A 24,629-nucleotide genomic window follows, 5' to 3' on the forward strand; every position below is an offset into this window, starting at 1 on the left:
GCATGGCTACCACAGCATCTTGCAGCGGCATGCTATTCCATCCGGTTTGCGTTTAGTTGGACCATCATTTATTTTTCAACAGGACAATGACCCCAAACACATCTCCAGGCTGTGTAAGGGCTATTTGACCAAGAAGGATAGTGATGGGGTGCTACGCCAGATGACCTGGCGTCCACAGTCACCAGACCTGAACCCAATCGAGATGGTTTGGGGTGAGCTGGACCGCAGAGTGAAGGCAAAAGGGCCAACAAGTTCTAAGCATCTCTGGGAACTCCTTCAAGATTAATGGAAGACCATTTCCGGTGACTACCTCTTGAAGCTTATCAAGAGAATGCCAAGAGTGTGCAAAGCAGTCATCAAAGCAAAAGGTGGCTACTTTGAAGAATCTAGAATATAGACATTTTTTCAGTTGTTTCACACTTTTTGTTAAGTATATAATTCCACATGTGTTAATTCATAGTATTGATGCCTACAGTGTGAATGTACAATTTTCATAGTCATGAAAATACAGAAAAATCTTTAAATGAGAAGGTGTGTCCAAACTTTTGGTCTGTATATATATATATATATATATATATATATATATATATATATATATATATATACTGCTCAAAAAATAAAGGGAACACTTAAACAACAGAATATAACTCCAAGTAAATCAAACTTCTGTGAAATCAAACTGTCCACTTAGGAAGCAACACTGATTGACAATCAATTTCACATGCTGTTGTGCAAATGGAATAGACAATAGATGGTAATCATTGGCAATTATCAAGACACCCTCAATAAAGGAGTGGTTCTGCAGGTGGGGACCAGAGACCACATCTCAGTAGCAATGCTTTCTGGCTGATGTTCTGGTCACTTTTGAATGTTGGTTGTGCTTTCACACTCGTGGTAGCATGAAACGAAATCTACAACCCACAGACGTTGCTCAGGTAGTGCAGCTCATCCAGGATGGCACATCAATGCGAGCTGTGGCAAGAAGATTTGCTGTGTCTGTCAGCATAGTGTCCAGAGGCTGGAGGCGCTACCAGGAGACAGGCCAGTACACCAGGAGACGTGGAGGGGGCCGTAGGAGGGCAACAACCCAGCAGCAGGACCACTACCTCCGCCTTTGTGCAAGGAGGAACAGGAGGAGCACTGCCAGAGCCCTGCAAAATGACCTCCAGCAGGCCACAAATGTGCATGTGTCTGCACAAACGGTTAGAAACCGACACCATGAGGATGGTATGAGGGCTCGACGTCCACAGATGGGGGTTGTGCTCACAGCCCAACACCGTGCAGGACGCTTGGCATTTGCCACAGAACACCAGGATTGGCAAAGTCGCCACTGGCACCCTGTGCTCTTCACAGATGAAAGCAGGTTCACACTGAGCACATGTGACAGATGTGACAGAGTCTGGAGATGCCGTGGAGAGCAATCTGCTGCCTGCAACATCCTTCAGCATGACCGGTTTGGCAGTGGGTCAGTAATGGTGTGGGTGGCATTTCTTTGGAGGGACGCACAGCCCTCCATGTGCTCGCCAGAGGTAGCCTGACTGCCATTAGGTACCGAGATGAGATCCTCAGACCCCTTGTGAGACCATATGCTTGTGCGGTTGGCCCTGGGTTCCTCCTAATGAAGCACAATGGCAGACCTGATGTGGCTGGAGTGTGTCAGCAGTTCCTGCAAGATGAAGGCATTGAAGCTATGGACTGGCCCGCCCGTTCCCCAGACCTGAATCCGATTGAGCACATCTGGGACATCATGTCTCGCTCCATCCACCAACATCACGTGGCACCACAGACTGCCCAGGAGTTGGCGGATGCTTTAGTCCCGGTCTGGGAGGAGATCGCACAGGAGACCATCCGCAACCTCATCAGGAGCATGCCCAGGCATTGTAGGGCGTCATACAGGCACGTGGAGACCACACACAATACTGAGCTTCATTTTGACTTGTTTTAAGGACATTAGATTAAAGTAGGATCAGCCTGTAGTGTGTATTTCCACTTTAATTTTGGGGGTGACTCCAAATCCAGGCCTCCATTGGTTAATAAATTTGATTTCCATTGATGATTTTTGTGTGATTTTGTTGTCAGCACATTCAACTTTGTACAGAACAATGTATTCAATGAGAATATTTCATTCATTCAGATCTAGGATGTGTTATTTGAGTGTTCCCTTTATTTTTTTGAGCAGTGTGTATATATATATATATATATATATATACAGTTGTGCTCAAAAGTTTACATACCCCGGCAGAATTTTTCCTTTCTTGGCCTTGTTTCAGAGAATATGAATGATAACAAAAAAAATTTTTCTCCACTCATGGTTATCGGTTGGGTGAAGCCATTTATTGTCAAACTACTGTGTTTTCTCTTTTTAAATCTTAATGACAACCAAAAACATCCAAATGACCCCGATCAAAAGGTCACATACCCTGGTGATTTTGGCCTGATAACATGCACAGAATTTGACACAAATGGGTTTGAATGGCTACTAAAGGTAACATCCTCACCTGTGACCTGTTTGCTTGTAATCTGTGTGTGTGCATAAAAGCTGAGTGGGTTTCTGGGATCCAGACAGACTCTTGCATCTTTCATCCAGCCACTGTTTCTGGATTGTGAGTCATGGAGAAAGCAAAAGAATTGTCAGCGGATCTAAAGGAAAAGGTAGTAGAACTGTATAACACAGGAGAGAGATACAAAAAGATATCCAAGGAATTGATAATGCCAGTCAGCAGCGTTCAAATTGTGATTAACAAATGGAAAATCAGGGGCTCTGTAAAAACCAAACCATGGTGAGGTAGACCAAAAAAAATTTCGGCCACAACTGCCAGGAAAATTGTTCGGGATGCAAAGAAAAACCCACAAATAACATCAGCTGAAATTCAGGACTCTCTGAAAACTAGAGGTGTGGCTGTTTCAAGATGCACAATAAAGAGGCACTTGAAGAAAAATGGGCTGCATGGAGGAGTCACCAAAAGAAAGCTATTACTGCGCAAATGCCACAAAGTATCTTGCCTGCAATACGCCAGACAGCACAGAGACAAGCCTCAAAACTTCTCGAACAAGGTAATTTGGAGTGATGAGACTAAAACTGAACTTTTTGGCCATAACCATAAACGTTACATTTGGAGAGAGGTCAACAAGGCCTATGATGAAAGGAACACCATTCCTTCAGTAAAGCACGGAGGTGGATCACTGATGTTTTGGGGATGTGTGAGCTACAAAGGCACAGGAAACTTGGTAAAAGTTAAAGGAAAGATGAATGCAGCATGTTATCAGCAAATACTGGAGGCAAATTTGCACTCAGCAGCCCGGAAGCTGCGCATGGGATGTACTTGGACGTTCCAACAGGACAACGATCCAAAACACAAAGCCAAGTCGACCTGTCATTGGCTACAGCAGAACAAAGTGAAGGTTCTGGAGTGGCCATCTCAGTCTCCTGACCTCAATATCATTGATCCACTCTGGGGAGATCTCAAGCGCACAGTTCATGCTAGACAGCCCATTAATTTACAGGAACTGGAGGCTTTTTGCCAAGAAGAATGGGCATCTGAGAAAATAAAGAACCTCATCCACAACTGCCACAAAAGACTTCAAGCTGTCAGTGATGTTAGAGGGGGCAATACACGGTATTAAAAAATGGGGTAAGTGAACTTTTGATCAGGGTCATTTGGATGTTTTTATTAAGATTAAAAAGAGAAAACACAGTAGTTTGACAATAAATGGCTTCACCCAACCAATAACCATGAGTGGACAAAAATTTTTTTTGTTATCATTCATATTCTCTGAAAGAAGGCCAAGAAAGGAAAAATTCTGCTGGGGTATGTAAACTTTTGAGCACAACTGTGTGTATATATATATATATATATATATATATATATATATATATACATACACACAGGTGCATCTCACTAAATTAGAATATCATAAAAAAGTTAATTTATTTCAGTTCTTCAATACAAAAAGTGAAACTCATATATCGAGTCATTACAAACAGAGACTCTATTTCAAGTGTTTATTTCTGTTAATGTTAATGATTATGTCTTACAGCCAATGAAAACACGAAAGTCATTACCTCAGTAAATTTGAATAATTAACAAAAAACACCTGCAAAGGCTTCCTAAGCTTTTAAAAGGGTCCCTTAGTCTGTTTCAGTAGGCTCCACAATCATGTGAAGACTGCTGACTTGACAGATCTCCAGAAGGCAGTCATTGACACAATAAGTAAATGCAAAAAAAATTTTGCATTTCATTTGGAAATCAAGGTCCCAGAGTCTGGAGGAAGAGTGGAGAGGCACAGAATCCAAGCTGTTTGAGCTCTAGTGTGGTTTCCACAATCAGTGATGGTTTGGGGAGCCATGTCATCTGCTGGTGTAGGTCCATTGTGTTTTATCAAGACCAAAGTCAGCGCAGCCGTCTACCAGGAAATTTTAGAGCACTTCATGCTTCTCTCTGCCTACAAGCTTTTTGGAGATGGAAATTTCATTCTCCAGCAGGACTTGGCACCTGTCCACACTGCCACAAGTACAAATACCTGGTTTACACACAACAGTATCACTGTGCTTGATTGGCCAGCAAACTCGCCTGACCTTAACCCCATAGAGAATCTATGGGGTATTGTCAAGAGGAAGATGAGAGACACCAGACCCAACAATGCAGACAAGCTGAAGGCTGCTATCAAAGCAACCTGGGCTTCCATAGCACCTCAGCAGTGCCACAGGCTGATCGCCTCCATGCCACGCCGCATTGATGCAGTAATTGATGCAAAAGGAGCCCTGACCAAGTATTGAGTGCATTTACTGAACATACATTTCAGTAGGCCAACATTTTGGATTTTAAAAACATTTTTCAAGCTGTTATAAAGTATTCTAATTTACTGAGATAATAACTTTTGTGTTTTCATTGGCTGTAAGCCATAATCATCAACATTATCAGAAATAAACACTTGAAATAGATCACTCTGTTTGTAATGACTCTATATAATGTATGAGTTTTACTTTTTGTATTGAAGAACTGAAATAAATTAACTTTTTGATGATATTCTAATTTTGTGAAATGCACCTGTGTGTGTGTGTATATATATATATATATATATATATATATATATATATTGTAGGGGTTTTACTCACTTGGGTGTAACGGGAGAAAAACAGGGAGCATGTTTCTTTAAGAGTCCATGTCAGTTTATTGCTTCATAAACCAACAAGCAAGAAAAGAAAACATAAAGCCTTTAGTTCAGGCAAACAAAGTAAGGTGTCCTTAAGCAAGTCTCTGCTTAATCAGCCTTGTGGGCACACAGGCTGCGTAGTGTCTAGTATCCTGGCCCGGACTGGAGCCAACCACACTCAGGAGGCCTTCTCCCTCCAGACACACAGACCATGTGGCAAACAGCAGCCTCCATTTTATAGGCTGTTAACCACACCCAGAGGTGAGGTATGTGGGTTGCTGGAACCGCCCATTTTCTCTTAGCAACCCGTACCCCGGCTCCCAGGTGCAACAATTAGTCCTCCTAATGCATGCGCGCACTAGAGAAAATACACCGGGTTACATCTCAGAGACCAGCCATCTCTGTGATACATACTTCCCATTGACTACACGACCATTAGCCACCTTACAATATACTGTATACAGTATATATATATATATACAGTACAGACCAAAAGTTTGGACACACCTTCTCATTTAAAGATTTTTCTGTATTTTCATGACTATGAAAATTGTACATTTACACTGAAGGCATCAAAACTATGAATTAACACATGTGGAATTATATACTTAACAAAAAAGTGTGAAACAACTGAAAATATGTCTTATATTCTAGGTTCTTTGACTAGCCCAGGGGGATGGGGATGACTCGGTAGCCGGGACTTTGCCTGGCCTTGGGGATGTCGCGGTGGTCGGCTCCCGGGCCTGTATCCTGGGGTCACTCTTTAAAAGCGTTGATAGATGTTAATCTTATGAAAGTTCGTGACGCCACCTGTGGTTCCTGGTGAGAATCACCAGCGCTGCGGCAGTCCACTGAGGCCAGTGATAAGGCAGCTCGATGGTATAGCTCCCCACAGGTGGAGCTGAGGCCTCAGGGCAGTGTACGGAGAGGGGGATGCAGGACAGGCGAGACCCAGCCGGGTCAGAGCAAGAACAGGGACAGACACGATAGTCACTTCAGTACCTTTTACTGATGGAAATTCAGGCACGTACCGGAGCACTGTAGGGTGAAGGGTGCATGTCAAGATCCTCCCCAATGAGCGGGTGTAGGGCCTCCTGTTACTTGCGTCTGCGTAATAAGTTTCTCACCTGCCTGGAGCTAGGCCTAACTTTGTCTCTGTCCTGCACTGGCTGACCTTGTGGTAGGGCCTTTCCTTGGAGTACACGCTCCTCAGCTTGCGGGGCCTATGTGTCTCCTGGCTCTGTTACGTGTCAGCACTTTAGCGATCCTGGGACTTATAGTTCTCCACGGATTCCGGTTATGCCTTACTGGGTCATAGAGATCCCGGTAAGCTTCGGACCCGGTGTCCGGTAAATTCTTCGGGGTGAGCTAGTTAAGCTCCTCTGCCCCCTATGTACTAACTCTCCACTCACCTTCGGCCTACTCGGGCCCTCACTAGGCTATACACACTAACGGCAGCTTGCCGCGCTTCACCGATCTTATGGTGCCGGCACACCTAAAGCTCACTATTCTGAGCTACAACTGAGTCTGGACCGTACTCCACTGCAGACTGACCTCTCTCAGGCTTCTCTACTGCAGGAACTCTCTCAACAGACTGAACTGCCTGGCTCCACCTTCCCTTTATGTATCCCTAACGGGCTCCCTCTGGTGGTCTTAGGTGGAAGGTGGAGATGTGTGAATGTTTATGGGGGCCTCTTGTGGAGGAATCCTTCAATGCACTCTTCTAGGATCTGTGATACCAAGCGCAGCTGGGCGTCACATCTTCAAAGTAGCCACCTTTTGCTTTGATGACTGCTTTGCAAACTCTTGGCATTCTCTCAATGAGCTTCAAGAGGTAGTCACCGGAAATGGTTTTCACTTCACAAGTGTGCCCTGTCAGGTTTAATAAGTGGGATTTCTTGCCTTATAAATGGGGTTGGGACCATCAGTTGTGTTGTGCAGAAGTCTGGTGGATACACAGCTGATAGTCCTACTGAATAGACTGTTAGAATTTGTATTATGGCAAGAAAAAAGCAGCTAAATAAAGAAAAACGAGTGGCCATCATTACTTTAAGAAATGAAGGTCAGTCAGTCCGAAAAATTGGGAAAACTTTGAATGTGTCCCAAGTGCAGTTGCAAAAACCATCAAGCGCTACAAAGAAACTGGCTCACATGAGGACCGCCCCAGGAAAGGAAGACCAAGAGTCACCTCTGCTTCTGAGGATAAGTTTATCCGAGTCACCAGCCTCAGAAATCGCAGGTTAACAGCAGCTCAGATTAGAGACAAGGTCAATGCCACACAGAGTTCTAGCAGCAGACACATCTCTTCAACAACTGTTAAGAGGAGACTTTGTGCAGCAGGCCTTCATGGTAAAATAGCTGCTAGGAAACCACTGCTAAGGACAGGCAACAAGCAGAAGAAACTTGTTTGGGCTAAAGAACACAAGGAATGGACATTAGACCAGTGGAAATCTGTGCTTTGGTCTGATTTGTCCAAATTTGAGATCTTTGGTTCCAACCACCGTGTCTTTGTGCGACGCAGAAAAGGTGAACGGATGGACTCTAAATGCCTGGTTCCCACCGTGAAGCATGGAGGAGGAGGTGTGATGGTGTGGGGGTGCTTTTCTGGTGACACTGTTGGGGATTTATTCAAAATTGAAGGCATACTGAACCAGCATGGCTACCACAGCATCTTGCAGCGGCATGCTATTCTATCCGGTTTGCGTTTAGTTGGACCATCATTTATTTTTCAACAGGACAATGACCCCAAACACAGCTCCAGGCTGTGTAAGGGCTATTTGACCAAGAAGGAGAGTGATGGGGTGCTACGCCAGATGACCTGGCCTCCACAGTCACCAGACCTGAACCCAGTCGAGATGGTTTGGGGTGAGCTGGACCGTAGAGTGAAGGCAAAAGGGCCAACAATTGCTAAGCATCTCTGGGAACTCCTTCAAGATTGTTGGAAGACCATTTCCGGTGACTACCTCTTGAAGCTCATCAAGAGAATGCCAAGAGTGTGCAAAGCAGTCATCAAAGCAAAGGGTGGCTACTTTGAAGAACCTAAAATATAAGACATATTTTCAGTTGTTTCACACTTTTTTGTTCAGTATATAATTCCACATGTATTAATTCATAGTTTTGATGCCTTCAGTGTGAATGTACAATTTTCATAGTCATGAAAATACAGAAAAATCTTTAAATGAGAAGGTGTGTCCAAACTTTTGGTCTGTACTGTATATATATATAATATATATATACAGAAATCCACATGTTAGGTTTTGCATGAAGGAAAGATCTGCTGGATGAAATTTGTTGACATGGCGAGCATGAGTACATTTCATGCATGCAATGTCAAGTAACATTGTGACAATGGGAAACATGGCAGAGGATCTAAGTGAAATATAAATAAAAAAGTACAATATAAAGAACAGTGCCAAAGAGTTCCAGTAATTCCAGCCACACCCATTACACCAAAGATCACACAGGGCACGTAGACAAGGGAAGTTCTTCTGTAGCTGTTTACCTATGTATGCAAAAATGAGCACGCAAGTAAAAGCAAGATCCCTGGCAAAAAAAGAATGGAGCATATCTTATACTGTGACTGTATTAGATGGTTTCAACCATTAAAGAAAAATCTCACTTAAGCTATTGCCCATATCCTTAGCTGTGGTCGTGCCACAAATACCTAATGTGAGAGGAGGTCTAGTACAACTTCAGTAGTTTGCGCTTGTAAATAAATGTCAGCGTGTTGATACTTGTTGTACGACCCTCAGCCAATGAGACGTTTGAACATATTTCCACTAAAAACCATTAGTTTGGTGAGAACACTCCAGATCCGGATGTTTTCTACTACATTCTTGTGTTATACCCTTATTGCCAGTGTCCAGTATCAATGATACATTCAGTGGCTTCATAATCCCTAGTGGCCTTTTGGCTGTTGCAATCAATGGAGCTATAAAAGACCGGTGTACAGTTGCATTTATTCCATGGCGCTTTACATATGAAAAATGGGTTATACATAGCAAAAACAATTACAATAATCTTGAACAATACAAGTCAGCGATTGGTACAGGAGGAGCGAGGACCCTGCCCGCGAGGGCTCACAGTCTACAATGGATTGTTGCGGATACAGTAGGTGGGGGTAGAGCTGGTCGTACAGCGGTATGGTGGAGAGAGGGTTACTGTAGGTTGTAGGCTTGTCGGAAGAGGTGGGTCTTCAGGTTCCTTTTGAAGGTTTCCATGGTAGGAGAGAGTCTGATATGTTGGGGTAGAGAGTTCCAGAGTAGGGGGGATGCATGGGAGAAATCTTGTATGCGTTTGTGGGAAGAGGAGATAAGAGGAGAGTAGAGAAGGAAATCTTTTGAGGATCGGAGGTTGCGTGTAGGTAAGTACCGGGAGACTAGGTCACAGGTGTATTGAGGAGACAGGTTGTGGATGATTTTGTATGCCAAGGTTAGGGTCTTGAACTTGAGTCTCTGGGCGATAGGGAGCCAGTGAAGGGATTGACAGAGAGGAGAGGCTGGAGAATAGCGGAGGGACAGGTGGATTAGTTGGGCAGAGGATTTTAAAATAGATTGGAGAGGTGTGAGAGTGTTAGAAGGGAGGCGACAGAGCAGAAGGTTGCAGTAGTCGAGGTGTGAGATGATGACGGCGTGCACTAGTGTTTTTGCAGATTCTTGGTTGAGGAATGTGCGGATCCAGGAGATATTTTTGAGTTGGAGTAGGCAGGAAGTGGAAAGGGCTTGGATATATGGTCTGAAAGAAAAATCAGAGCCCAGGTTTACCCCAAGGCACCGAGCTTGAGAGACTGAAGAGAGTGGGCAGCCCTTGAGTTTGATGGATAGGTCAGATGGGGGGGTTAAATGAGATGGGGGAAAGATCATGAATCCTGTTGTGTCCATGTTAAGTTTTAGAAATCTAGCAGAGAAGAAGGATGGAATAGCGGACAGACATTGTGGGATTTTGGTTAGCAAGGAGGTGATATCAGGTTCAGAGAGGTAGATCTGTGTGTCATGAGCATAGAGGTGATACTGAAAGCTGTGAGACTATAAGCTGTCCCAGGCCGAAGGTGTAGATGGAGAAGAGCAGGGGTCCGAGAACTGAACCTTTGGGGGACACTGACAGATAGGGGGCGAGGTGAGGAGGTGGTGTGAGAGTGGGAGACACTGAATGTCCAGTCTGTTAGGTATGAGGAGATCCAAGATAGGGCCAAGTCAGTGATGCCAAAAGATGAGAGAGTCTGTAGTAAGAAGGAATGGTCCACTGTGTCGAAGACAGATGTCAGGACCAGGAGGAGGAGGACAGAGTATTGTCGCTTGGATTTGGCTGCCAGTTAGTGGGTCATGGGTGACGTCAGTCAGGGCATCAGTGTAGTGATGCAGTTGTAAGCCAGATTGTAAGTGGTCAAAGAGGGAGCAGGAGGAGAGGTGGGAGGACAGTTCAAAGTGGATGTGTTGTTCCAGTAGTTTTGAGGCATAGGGGAGAAGTGATATGGGACGATAGCTAGACACAAAGGATCAGTCAAGGAAGAGCTTTTTGAGGATGGGTGTGATTGAGGAATGTTTGAAACATGAGGAGAAGACACCACTTGTTAGTGACAGGTCGAAGAGGTGGGTTAGGGCTGGGATGAAGACTGTGGTAAGGTTAGGGATGAGAGATACTGATAGGGAATTTAAATTGTGAGCCCTGATGGGGACAGTGATGATAATGTATGTAAAGCGCTGCGGAATATGTTAGTGCTATATAAAAATAAAGATTATTATTATTGGGTCAAGTTCACAGGTGGTGAGGTATGATTTGGAGAGTAAAGAGGAAACTTGATCTTCTGTAATGGTGGAGAAGCTGGTTTTGGAGAAGGAAGGTTGAGTAGATATGAGGAGGGGCTGTGGAGACTTTAGGTAAAATCTTTGTCTGATGTTGTCAATCTTCTGCTTGAAGAATGAGGTAAAGTCTTCAGCTGAGATGAGAAGAGAGGGAGGAGGCGCTGAGGGACGGAGGAGAGAATTGAAGGTGTTGAATAGCTGTTTAGGGTTGTGAGACAGAGAGGATATGAGTGTTGAGAAGTAGATTTGTAGTAATCGGACTTAAAGGGAATCTGTCAGCATGTTTTTGCTATGTCATCTGAGATCAGCATGATGTTGGCAAAGAGACCCTGAATCCAACGATGTATCACTCAGTTTACAGGGTGCAGTAATTGTGACACAATCAGAGTTCTTAGATTTAGCATTGCAGCAGAGTTGAGAAAGCTAACCCCGCCCACACCAGGCTCTGTATGTATATTGTCTATAGATAATGAGCTGCTTATCACAACAGGGGGCAGAGTCAGATTAGCAGGTTTGCACTTCTGTAGCTACTGTAGTCCAGGCAATTATAATCATCAGGTGATGAAACCTTCATTGTAAGTAAACAACACCACACAGCCTGACATGTGACACATCCCTGAAATCTGTGTTTTAACCCCTGCCTCATGCTGTCCTCAGATTACATAGCAAAAACCTGCCAACAGATTCCCTTTAATTTGTTTCACTGTTGTATTCTTACTTGGAGTCTTACCACTGGCACTGGTGGGTTATCTTGTAGGCAGACCATCACTTATCTGATAGGGTATTGTATTTGCACACAAAGTGGAAAAATCTGTTGTAACAAGTTCAAATCTGATTCACATAGCTGGTACTGCAGCATTTTTGCAATATTTGCATTTACCTATATGCTGCCTCTGGTCCTTTTTGGTGGTGGTAAATATTTCTGTCTACTATTTACTAACACAAAAAATTGATCCATGATGACAGTTGTGCCCATCCGAAACATAACCTAACCAAGAGGTGTTTAGACAAGTAGCACATTTGATATGTTGTGTTGTGTGCTGTTGACATTACTATGATATAAGTACAGTATGTAATATAGAGGGACACACGTCTGCCTGACCGATGGGGCTGAGAACTACGTTCAGCTCTGTCTGTCCCACAGATATTAAATAGAACAGCGGGACATTTGCTTGTCTGCGCTCCATTCAAATTCCTACCCACTGTGGTTATGTGATGGAAAGAAACGAGGAGGTAAAGAGTAGACCCCTCATGCTAGTGATCAGTAGGAGACCCTGTGGTGGCCCTTAGCAATCAGGCATTTATCAACTATCTTCTAAGGTGTTTGTATGTTCTCCCTATGTTTGCATGGGTTTCATCCGGTTCTCCGGTTTCCTTCCACACTCCAAAGACCTACTGATAGGGAATCCCGATTGTGAGCCCCAATGGGGACAGTGATGATAATGTCTGTAAAGTGCTGTGGATTAATGGCGCTATATAAGTGAGTAAAAGAAATATATAAATACATAATACATGTTAATTCAAGGGAAAAAATTGTAAAACGTGTCTGATAAGGGCTCTGCCTATAATGCTGCTTATCAGTACAAGAATAAGTTGTAATACAGTGTATTTACACAGAATCAGATGGCGTCCAGACAGTGCTTGCCACAGATGTCCCCAAAAAGTGCCTGCTACAGATTGCGCCCACATCGCCCCATTACAGCCGCACTTTTCTCCTACAGCGCAGGTTGTCATTTTTCTTTCGGCCACTGTAGTGCTGCAGACAATGACCCCATTGTACTGATACCATAGAGTTACACAACTGAAAATGAAACTTAGCAGAGACTTCCTTGTGCTCAGCTGCTCGCTGTTCGCCTGTGGGAAGCAGAACTTATTCATTTGGAGCTATGTTCTGGAAAGGCGCTTCTTCGTGTCTGGTTCACACTGCCAGGTACTGCTGTCTTACATTGTTCCATTACACATTGCATGTTTACCATATTAGCTTGGTATTTCAGTGCCCAACAATGTAACATCACATCCCCCGACTGCAACATACTGTCTAAAGCTTGGCATTACAGTTTAAAGGAACAGTACAGCTAAAAATCAACTTACCATGCACAAGTTAGTTATGTTTACAGGCACAGAGCTAAGGGCATACTTACAGGAGATAGTTTTGTAGTTTCTATTGGCACCCACACTTCTTCAATGCAACCTGTTTTTTTCCAATCCACTCCTTTGTTAAAGGGAACCTGTCAAGTGAAAAAATGCACCTAACCTGCAGATATGGGGTTAATCTGTAGGTTAATACCGTTCTGAACCTGCCAGAACTTAGAGCCCCGCTGCCGGGAGGAAATGAACTTTATTCCCCGAAGCAGCGTTCAGGCTTCAGTCACAGGGGCGGCGCGACTTCGGTCACTGCTCTGTGTTTAGAGAGCGGCGGCTGGAACTGCGCCCCCGGCACTAACTGAAGGCAGCTCAACATTAAGGCCGGCTGTCAGTCAGTGCCGGGGACCTGGTTATGGTCGCCACTCTGTAAACACAGAGCAGTGACTGAAGCCGTGACGGCGCCACCCGTATAACTGGAAGCTAAACGCTTATGGGAGGAATAAAGTTCATTTCCTCCCGGCAGCGGGGGTCTAAGTCAGGGATGTCAAGCTCAAATACACAGAAGGACAAAATCGCGGGCCAACCTTGATATTTATTAAAAAAAAAAAAAAACCTTACTATTCAGTGGGGTCACAGAAGAGAATATCTCACAACTTTGCAGCCCTTACAGAGTAATTTTCCTCCTATTGAAGCCCCTATATTCCCCTTTTATTGCCCCCATATAATAATAATAATTTTTATTTTTATAGCGCCAACATATTCCGCAGCACTTTACAATTTTAGGGGCGGGGTGTGGGGGGGCGGCTTGAACAGAGAAAAAGACATTACAAAATAAGCATAACTCAGATATTAAAAGGAGTGAGGGTCCTCCTTGCAGTCTATGAGGAAATAGGGGGGACACAAAAGGTAAAATGTACAGATATTGTATAATACAGCCATAATATGCTAAATAGGGTAAATACATAGCACTACAGGAACTGGTCGCCACCCAGTATGTGTACAGTACAGACAGAGGCTAATCAGTGCATGGATGGTATGAACATGATTTTGAAGAAAATTTTGATATGGGCCAAACCGGGACAGTTAGACAAGTGTGTTAAGTCGATAGGCCAGTCTAAAGAAATTAGTTTTAGGGCACGCTTAAAGCTGCCCTAAAGTATGATACCAACAAAAGTGCCCCCCAAATACAGTATGATACCCCCACAATGAATTCCTCCGGGGTACTCTCCACACGCATAGTATGATGACCCCACTGTACCCACCCCCCATTCTCAACTCCCCTGGCAAACTATAGTGACCCAAACACAGTATGATGCCCCAACTATGATCCCCATACAACCCTCCACACAGTATAATGGGCCCCACACAGAGCTCCATTCAGAATAATGGCTGTACAGTCCTCCATATGGCATTGTGGGCCAAATATAATCAACCTGAGGGCCAAATTTGGCCCACAGGCCAGAGTTTGACATGTGTGGTCTAAGTGCTGGTGCCGCATGGTATCAGAATGCTATTAACTTGCAGATTAACCCCATATCTGCAGGTTAATATCATTTTTTCACGTGACCAGTTCCCTTTAAAGCCATTTTTTCAGCGTTGTCTTTTTTAACCCCTTCACCCCAGCCATTTTCCGTTTCTTTTGTTTTCATTTTTTCCTCCTTTTCTTCTTCCAAGAGCCATAACTTTTTTATATTTCCATCAACATAGCCATGTGAGGGCTTGTTTTTTGCGGGACGAGTTTTGAATGACATAATTGACTTTACCATATAGTATAGTAGAACAGGGGTCGACAAAGTTGTTCAGAATCTAGGAGCCAGCCAAAAAATTTAGGAGCCAGAATTTTTTTTGTTGACAAACTGTACATATAGACCCCCTCACACACGGCGTCTCCCCGGGGAGCACGGCCTTTGTATGTACTTACACAGGTAGCGGGAGATGAGAACGGGCCCCCGGCCACAGCGATCCTTCCCCCCCCGTAACCCAACTCTCCCTGTCCAGTCCCGGAGCATAAGGGGGGCGGAGCAAAGTGGAGAAGGCGGCCTGAGCGATACTGTCCCTGCTTCCTCCGATTGGATGACTCCGTGCAGGAGGTGGGATTGGATTGAGAGTATTTTTTTTTCTTCTCAACTCCTCAACTCCTCAAGCACCAGGCAACATTTTCTAGGCGCCAGACAACATTTTCTAGGCGCCACTGGCGACCAGGCGCCTGGGTTTGTCGAGCCCTGTAGTAGAAGACAGTAAAAAAATTCCAAGTGTGGTAAAATTGCAAACATTTTTTTCAGGTTTTCTATTTACCATGTTTACCAAATGGTTAACTGACCTGGAAATATGATTCCCCAGGTCAGTACGAGTACGCAGGTACCAAACATGTATAGCTTATTTTTTATTTAGCGGTGAATACAAATTTTGAAATTTGCATGAAAAAGTTTTTGTATTTATCGCCATTTCCATTTTTCGGGATCTGGGGCTGGGTGAGAGCTTATTTTTTGCGCCCTGAGCTGACATTTTTATTGATACCATTTTGGGGCAGATACAATGTTTTGATCACCTTTTATTGCAAAGTTGCGGGGGCCAAAAAAACTTATTTCTGGTGTTCTGATTTTTTTCTCGTTATGCTATATACCGATCAGATTACTTTATTTTATATTTTGATAGATCAGTCATTTCTGAACACAGCGATAGCAAATGTGTATTTTTTTATTTTTGTCATATTTTTCAAAAAATTTTTTTTATCTTATAATCCACTTAGAAGAATTGAAGCTGCAATCGTCCCATTGCCTGTGCTATACATAGCTGTGAATCACAATCTCCTATGAACGTCGGCCATGGGCCGGCATTCACAGGAGTGTCGTAATGACAGGCACGGGGTCTTCTCGAGACACCTGGCTGTCATGACAACCCATTAGCGCCCTGCAATCACGTGAGAGGGGCGCCGATGGGTGGCTGGAATGAAGCGCTTACGTCCGGCACGTGTTAAATCCCGCGAATGATTTTGTGCCAACGTTTTGCTGCAAATTACTGGTACAAAGTAAGACAACTAATAGGTTGTGTAAACTAAGACTAGTCAGACTAAAGATGAACCAAATTTATCAAACAGCCTGAGCCACTATGATAAATTTGGCCTATTTTAGTTTATACTGTCTAAAAATGAGACAGTATTAGTAGATTTTCCCTAATATTTCTTTTAAATAGTTTAAAGAAAATGCTGATACTTTTCTTGTTATTGCTGCTGCTTTTTGATGACTGCTGAGTTAATATTAAACATTCCAAGAATACTAAATTATGTAATAAAGCAATCTCCATTGGAAGCTGGCTTAACACCATCCTCAATCAGTAAAATTTTCCCAACAAGCAATGGCTGGAAGTAGATGTACTTGGGAAAATGTGATGTCAGTATGTACCCCTCTGCATGCCCAATGAGTTTGGTGGACCTAAAGTTCTACCTAATGGGATAGCAGACACTTAAAGCATTGTGTGCCTGGGATATTGAAATCACCAAACGTGTTTTATTACCTGAGAACGTACTGATCATCAACATATGTAGGTAGAATAAACCTTCTTATGAAGCACTATTAAGAGGGGTTGTCTGATACCTACGCAGATTGTATGCTAGAGTAACGGAACTATATACCCAAAAAATACCTACTCTTTGATAGATTAACTGCATGCCCCAAATGCCATCTCTCTGAATCTGACATAATTCACAGTTTTTGGTTTTGCCCTAATACAGCCTCCTTCTGGAAATTGGTATCAGACATTGTTGATACCCTTTGGAGTTCTAAATGTTCTTTATCTCCCCAATTAACTAGTTTGCACTATTGGAGTGACTCTGACACCGAAACCCACCATTTCAAGAGCCATCCAAAGATTCTACATACTCTACTCTACATACTCTAATAGAAACAAAAAATTATTAAATTCTGGTAAGAACCTACTACTCCCTTCATCATAGAATTGATAGCTAAGATGAAACATTTTATGGAGGTGGAAATGCGGGGTGCAGTTAGTAATAAAGAGTCATAAGCAGTTAAATTTCTATTGAAATGGAAGCAATTTATTCTAAAAAGAATTTCTATGGAAGAAAAAAGGAATATTGTAGAACCTTTTTCTCAACTGCATGGTATTGTAACATTGGTGAGTGTTAGTTTTGGTCAACTGCTCCATGGGCCGGGCTTACCCTATAGGGGCATGACTAAGTGTCTACCGGGTCTTCACTAGAGCCTCTGATGGTGAGAATAGGCTGGGTTGCTGGTAGACTCCAAGTACAACTTTAGGGCAGTCATCGGGACGGCAGCAGATGACCGGTGGAATCAGAGGCACAGGTATGAGGTAAAGGAGGGTGAAGACAATGGCGTGGTCAGACAATCTGAGGTAAGGACAGGCAGCTCATTTCGATACACATAGCCGAGGTAAGACAGGACAGGTAAACAAGCCAGGTCGATAACAGGAGACAGAAGATGGAGGAATGCATAGACATGGTACTAGCAGGCTAGGAACCAATGTTCGGACAAGGAATAGAAGTAGAAGTCTCACGATATATCACCTGCTGCCAGGTGATAGGCTGGGGAAGCCAATCTCTGCAGGACAGGGTGAATACAAATTCCTGCCCACCCTATAACTCATAACCAGCACAAGGCAACTCCGAGTGATGGTCAGGTACTGGATGGAGCAGTGCGAAACACATGGTGAGTAGAGCTGCGCTTAGAAGGCATGCGAGTGGCCTGCGTCACAGGTATATCATAGAGGATATATTAAAAACAACTTAGGTCAACTTCGCATTAATAACTGACAGAAAAGGGAGTAGTTCAAATGTATCAACGGGGTAACTTCCCCTTACATCCACTTCTTAGATGATAGCTTTTTGCGTTGTCTTATTTTAATTTCATTGCTAATTTGATTTCGTTAACAATGTATGTATTTCATTAATAACAATATTATTTGCCCAGTCTGCGTACTAGATGCTGATTATTTTCCTTGATTATGTTGATTGTATTATTTAGTAAAACTTTCAGTAAAAATTATATATTAAAAAAAGAGGGGTTGTCTGTTTTAGAAAACTCTTACTGAAATCGAAATGCTGAGTTAAAGTGAGATCCTGTGAAAAAACGCTGTTAACCTTCCGATATGGGGTTAATCTACAGGTTAATAGTGTTGTGAAGGCGTGCGGCACTGAAATATGGGCTGCCTGGAGGAAATGATCTTTATACCTCCTGGCAGCCTCCGGCTTTCACTCATAGAGGCGTGGCTTCAGTCACCTTTCAGTACATAGTGAGTGGAAGCTGTAACCACACCCATGGCATTGACTGACAGCTGATTCAGCACTGATGCACTGTAGAGCCACTGTCAGTCACTGCCGGGGGCATGGTTACAGCCACTGCTCACTATGTACTGAAGCTGTGCAGCAGGGCTTTCAGTACAGTGGCCGCTCGGCTTCAGAATGCTATTAAACTGCAGATCAACCCCATATCTGCAGGTTAATATAGCTTTTTCATATGACAAGTTCCCTTTAATAACACAAGCAGTAACCAGATTTAAAGGATGTCTCTTAGGCCTCGGCCCCACTATCAGTATTTGGTCAGTATTTTTTCTCAGGAGTGGGAGCCAAAACCAGGAGTGGGTGATAAATGCCGAACTGGTGACTTGTTTCTATTATACCTTTTCTCTGATTGTTTCTCACCTGGTTTTGGCTCCTACTCCTGAGAAAAATACTGACCAAATACAGACCGAATACTGATAGTGGGGCTGTGGCCTTACTCTGGGTGACCCAACATACCCATGCAATATATTTTTATTCATATCATGTGTCCATTAAAAAAAACACACCTTTATCTGCTCCAAGAACTGTACTGGAATTTGCCTTCAAGAATGTTTCTCCAGAAATCCCTGACAATAGTATTGAGTTTACCCGCCTTGATTATTTGTCCTTTAACCCCTTTAAAGCCCATGACGTATTAATATGCGTCTGTGCCCTGGGCTTTAAGAGCCTGACCCGTATTAATACGTCATGGCGATCGCGCCCGCACACAGGATGTGCGGGCACGATCGCCGTCGGGTGTCAGCTGATTGTCACAGCTGACACCCGGTACTATGTGCAGGCAGCGGTCCCGCACCGCTCCCGGAACATTAACCCCCGCAATGCTGTGATCGAAGTCGATCGCAGCATTGCGGTGGCTCAGGGGAGGTGATCGCAATACTCTCCTCCTCTTCTGGCCTCCAGCGCTGTCTGCCGCAGCTTCCCGGATGTTGCCATGACGACCCGATGTCGTCATGACAACATCCGGGTCACCAGACAGCAGGAAGATTTTTTGGTCATGCGCAGTGCATGACCAAACTATCTTCTCACTGTGCAGCGCTGACAGCTGGCATGGCACAGGGATGGTGATCCATCCCTATGCTATGCAGGCGATCAGAATGAAAAAAGTGAAAGTCCCATAGTGGGACAAAGACTAAAAATAAAAAAAACTGTCAGAAAGTGAAAAAAAAAAAATTGTAAAAATATAAAAAAAAATAAATAAAAATATAATGTAGCCATCAATAAATATTATTATGAAAAAAACAAACAAACAAACAATAAAAGTACACATATTTGGTATCGCCGCGTCCGGAACGACCTGACCTATAAAACTGTCCCACTAGTTAACCCCTTCAGTGAACACGGTAAAAAAAAAAAACGAAGCAAAAAACAATGCTTTATCATCATACTGCCAAACAAAAAATGTAATAACACGCGATCAAAAAGACGAATATAAATACAAATGGTACCGCTGAAAACGTCATCTTGTCCCGCAAAAAACAAGCCACCATACAGCTCCATCATCCGAAAAATCAAAAAGTTATAGCTCTCAGAATAAAGCGATGCAAAAAAATATTTTTTTCTATAAAATAGCTTTTATTGTGTAAAAGCGCCAAAACATAGAAAAACGATATAAATGTGGTACCGCTGTAAACGTACTGACCCGAGGAATAAAGTTACATTATCAATTATACCACACGCGGAGTAGAATAAAAAATGTTAAAAAACACAATTCCTGAATTGTTGTTTTTTGTTTATTCTGCCTCCCAAAAATCGGAATAGAAAGCGAATAAAAAATGTCACATGCCTGAAAATGGCACCAATAAAAACGTCAACTCATCCCGCAAAAAACAAGCCGTCACATGACTCTGTCGGCCAAAATATGGAAAAATTATAGCTCTCAAAATATGGCGATGTAAAAACTAGATTTTACAAAAAAATGCGTCTTTTAGTGTGTGACAGCTGTCAATCATAAAAACCCGATATGATTCTGGTATCTCTGTAGTCGCACCGACTCGAAGAATAAAGTCGTCTAATCACTTATACCGCACTAGAAACGGCGTAAAAAATAAACGCTAGGGCTGGGGTTGGGGTTAGGGTTGAGGTTAGGGTTGTGCTAGGGTTAGGGTTGTTTTTTTTTTCCAAAAGTAAAAAAAAAAAAGATGACGTTATGGCAACTAGTGTTGAGCGCAAGTGCTCGTTATTTGAGTTTACATCGGGTGCTTGGGTATGTATTGAGTATTGTGGGTGCTCGAGTGACATGCTCGAGTCTCCGCCCCATATGCTTTGCGGCCAAAAAAACCTCGCAGGGATTGCCTGCCATGCATGAGCGATCCCCGCATGGTTTTTTTTGGGTGTCTAATAACCGTGAAACATGCGGGCGGGGACTTGAGCATGTCACTCGAGCACCCGTGATACATGGTGCATACCTGAGTACCCGATGCAAACTCAAGTAGCGAGCACTTGCGCTCAAGACTAATGACAACTTATTCAATATGATGACCTAATGTTATCAAATTCTGTGTCGTACCTCTGGGTTCAAAATGTTCACTATACCCCTTGATAAAATCCTTGAGGGGTCTAGTTTCCAAAATGGGGTCACTTGTGGGGGGTTTCCACTATTTAGGCACATCAGGGGCTCTCCAAACGCGACATGGCGTCCGCTCTCGATTCCAGCTGATTTTGCGTTCAAAAAGTCACACAGTGCTCCTTCCCTTCTGAACTCTGCCGTGCTCCCAAACACTGTATTTTCCCCACATATGGGGTATTGGTGTACTCAGGAGAAATTGCACTAAAGTTTTTGGGGTCCATTTTCTCCTCTTACCCTTGTGAAAATAAAAAAATTGGGGCTAAACATCATTTTTGTGGAAAAAGTTTGATTTTTTTATTTTCACAGCTCCATGTTATAAACTTCTGTAAAGGACTTGGGGGTTCAAGGTGCTCACCACACATCTAGATTAGTTGCCTGAGGGGTCTAGTTTCCAAAATGGTGTCACTTGTGGGGGGTTTCCACTGTTTAGGCACATCAGGGGCTCCCCAAATGCAACATGGCGTCCGCTAATTATTCAAGCAAATTTTACATTCAAAAAGTCAAATGGCGCTCCTTCCCTTCCGAACCCTGCCAAACAGTGGTTTTTCCCCACATATGGGGTATCTGCGTGCCCAGGGGAAATTGCACAACAAATTTTGGGGTCCATTTTTTCCTGTTACCCCTGCAAACATAAAAAAAATTGGGTCTAAAGTAACATTTTTGTGAAAAAAGTTAAATGTTAATGTTTTTCTTCCACATTCCAAAAATTCCTGTGAAGTACCTGAAGGGTTAATAAAGTTCTTGAATGTGGTTTTGAGCACCTTGAGGGGTGCAGTTTTTAGAATGGTGTCACTTTTGGGTATTTTATGTCATAAAGACCCCTCAAAGTGACTTCAAAAGTGATGTGGTCCCTAAAAAAATGGTTTTGTAAATTTTGTTGGAAAAATGAGAAATCGCTGGTCAACTTTTAACCCATATAGCTCCCCAATAAAAAAAAATTTGGCTTCCAAAATTGTGCTGATGTAAAGTAGACATGTGGGAAATGTTATTTATTAACTATTTTGTGTGACATATCTCTCTGATTTAAGGGAATAAAAATCTAAATTTTGAAAATTACAAAATTTTCCAAATTTTCGCCAAATTTCCGTTTTTTTTTCACAAATAAAAAATATCGAAGAAATTTTACCACAATCATGAAGTACAATATGTCACGAAAAAACAGTCTCAGAATCAGGGGGATCCGTTGAAGCGTTCCAGAGTAAATACCTCATAAAGTGACAGTGGTCAGAATTGTAAAAATTGACCTGGTCATTAACGTGCAAACCACCTTGCGTTGTAAAGGGGTTAAAGTGAATCTATCACCCCCCTGGGACCTAAATCTATACTTACCTGTATTTCCCATATTAGCGGTCTTGTGGCTGTGAAATCGCTTTTTATAAAATCCTGTCTCCTAGGCTTGGCATCCAGAGGATGCCAAGAAATGCCAGCCTGTATGCTTAATTTACTGTATTTTTCAGACTATAAGACGCACCGGACCAGAGGAGGAAAAAAAAAAAATTTAAGCAAAAAATGTGGTCATGATGCACTTTTAAGGGAGAGGGGGTCTTCTGCTGACACTGGTATAGGGGTAATGTCCCCCAATTCTGACAATATCCCCCATCCTGGTATATATGCCCCCCCTTCCTTTTATACGTGGTTCCCATCCCCATCCTGGTATGCCTGGCATCTCTCCATCCTGGTATGCATGGAACCCCTCCATCCTGGTATGCATGGCACCCCTCATCCTTATCCTAGTATGCATGGCACCCCTCATCCCTATCCTGGTATGCATGGCACCCCTCATCCATGTCCTGGTATGCATGGCTCCCCTCATCCCTGTCCTGGTATGCATGGCACCCCTCATCCCTGTCCTGGTATGCATGGCACCCCCCATCCCTATCCTGGTATGCATGGCACCCCCCATCCCTATCCTGTTATGCATGGCACCCCCAATCCCTATCCTGGTATGCATGGCACCCCTAATCCCTATCCTGGTATGCATGGCACAGCAATCCCCATCCTGGTATGCATGGCACAGCAATCCCCATCCTGGTATGCATGGCACAGCAATCCCCATCCTGGTATGCATGGCACCCCTCATCCCTATCCTGATATGCATGGCACCCCTCATCCCTGTCCTAGTATGCATGGCACCCCTCATCCCTGTCCTGGTATGCATGGCACCCCTCATCCCTATCCTGGTATGCATGGCACCCCTAATCCCTATCATGGTATGCATGGCACCCCTAATCCCTATCCTGGTATGCATGGCACCCCTAATCCCTATCCTGGTATGCATGGCACCCCTCATCCCTGTCCTGGTATGCATGGCACCCCTCATCCCTGTCCTGGTATGCATGGCACCCCTCATCCCTGTCCTGGTATGCATAGCACCCCTAATCCCTATCCTGGTATGTATGGCCCCCTCATCCTTACCCTGGTATGTATGGCCCCCTCATCCTTATCCTAGTATGCATGGTCCCCCTAATCCCCATCATGCTGCACATAAAAAATAAATAAACACTCATACTCACCTTTCTTCTCTCCTCCAGCGCTGTGTCCGGTCTGCCCGCACTGATCTCTCCATGTGAGCCGCGCATGGCATCACTGCCATGCGCGGCTCACAAGGAGAGATCAGCTGCCGAAAGTCACTGTGTGGGACTGTGTGGGCGGGGGGCAATGACTTCACTCTCCTTCATAGCCGGGACACTGCGGAGCCGCGCTGCGGCTTCTGCTGCTGCCGGCTATCTCGTGTGCCCATGGGTGTGGAGAGAGGTTGAATATTCATGCCCTTTTACAGCGATTCCGGCAGCAGCAGGAGCCACAGCGCGGCTACACTGTGTGCTGCTATTAAGGAGCATGAATATTCAGTGCTCCCCACGCCCCAAAACCATCTTATAGTCCGAAAAATACGGTAAATATTACCTCCCTCCCCTGCCCGCCCCTGCACGTCACAGGGCCCTGTGATGTGCAGTCCAAGGATGCACATCCCGCATATGGGCAATGCGCATTTAGCTAAAGGCGCTTTTTTCTTTCTCCCTGCCCTATTTTACTGACCTGATCCAGTGCGCAGGCGCCGGGAGTCACTGTGACTTCCGCTCCAGTGACCTCTGGTGTGCGCTACAATGAGGTTTGGTCCCCAGTTCCTCCCAGATAGCAGGATGCTAGGAGGAAGTGGGGACCAAACCTCATTGTTGCGCACGCTGGAGGTCACTGGAGCGGAAGTCACAGTGACTCCCGGCGCCTGCGCACTAGAGCAGATCAGTAAAATAGGGAAGGGAGAAAGAAAAAAAGCGCCTTTAGCTATACGCGCATTGCGCATGCGCAGGATGTGCAGCCCTAGACTGCACATCACAGGGCCCTGTGACGTGCAGGGGCGGGCAGGGGAGGGGGTGAATATTTAAAGTAAGCATATAGGTGGGCATTTCTTGGCGTCCCCCGGACGCCAAGCCTAGAAGAAGGAATTTTATAAAAAGCTATTTCACAGCCACAAGACCGCTAATATAATATGGAACTATGGGACATACAGGTAAGTATAGATTTAGATTTCTATAACCTGTATGCCCATATTAGCGGTCTGATAGGTCCCAGGGGGTGACAGATTCCCTTTAATCCCTGTAACGTTCGTGAGCAGGTCAGTTTTAAATGGGTGACCTTTCACCCCCAAAATGGTGCCCAATACTAGTAAGGAAATCAAAAAATCACTGCACACCCTAGAGTGGTGCTC

At 44.0% G+C, this 24,629-nt stretch overlaps 1 protein-coding gene across 6 annotated transcripts in view; it reads left to right on the top strand.

The window, feature by feature from the left end:
* Positions 1-24,629, top strand: part of DAO (D-amino acid oxidase) — a 127,963-nt gene that overhangs the window by 44,480 nt on the left and 58,854 nt on the right. The window contains exon 1 of one of the 6 annotated variants that reach the window (XM_073672437.1): positions 12,740-12,885. The exons of 4 other annotated variants lie outside the window; for them this stretch is intronic. In XM_073672437.1, the coding sequence (XP_073528538.1) occupies positions 12,842-12,885 (44 nt within the window). In that variant the 5' untranslated portion in view covers positions 12,740-12,841. Of the gene's footprint in view, positions 1-12,739; positions 12,886-16,939; positions 16,964-24,629 lie in introns of those variants that run through there. One more of the 6 variants, XM_073672469.1, reaches the window with a different exon arrangement.

Source organism: Phyllobates terribilis, unplaced genomic scaffold (assembly GCF_046119375.1).
Source record: "Phyllobates terribilis strain yellow unplaced genomic scaffold, ASM4611937v1 Scaffold_1__5_contigs__length_1240528914, whole genome shotgun sequence".
Lineage (NCBI taxonomy): Eukaryota > Metazoa > Chordata > Amphibia > Anura > Dendrobatidae > Phyllobates > Phyllobates terribilis.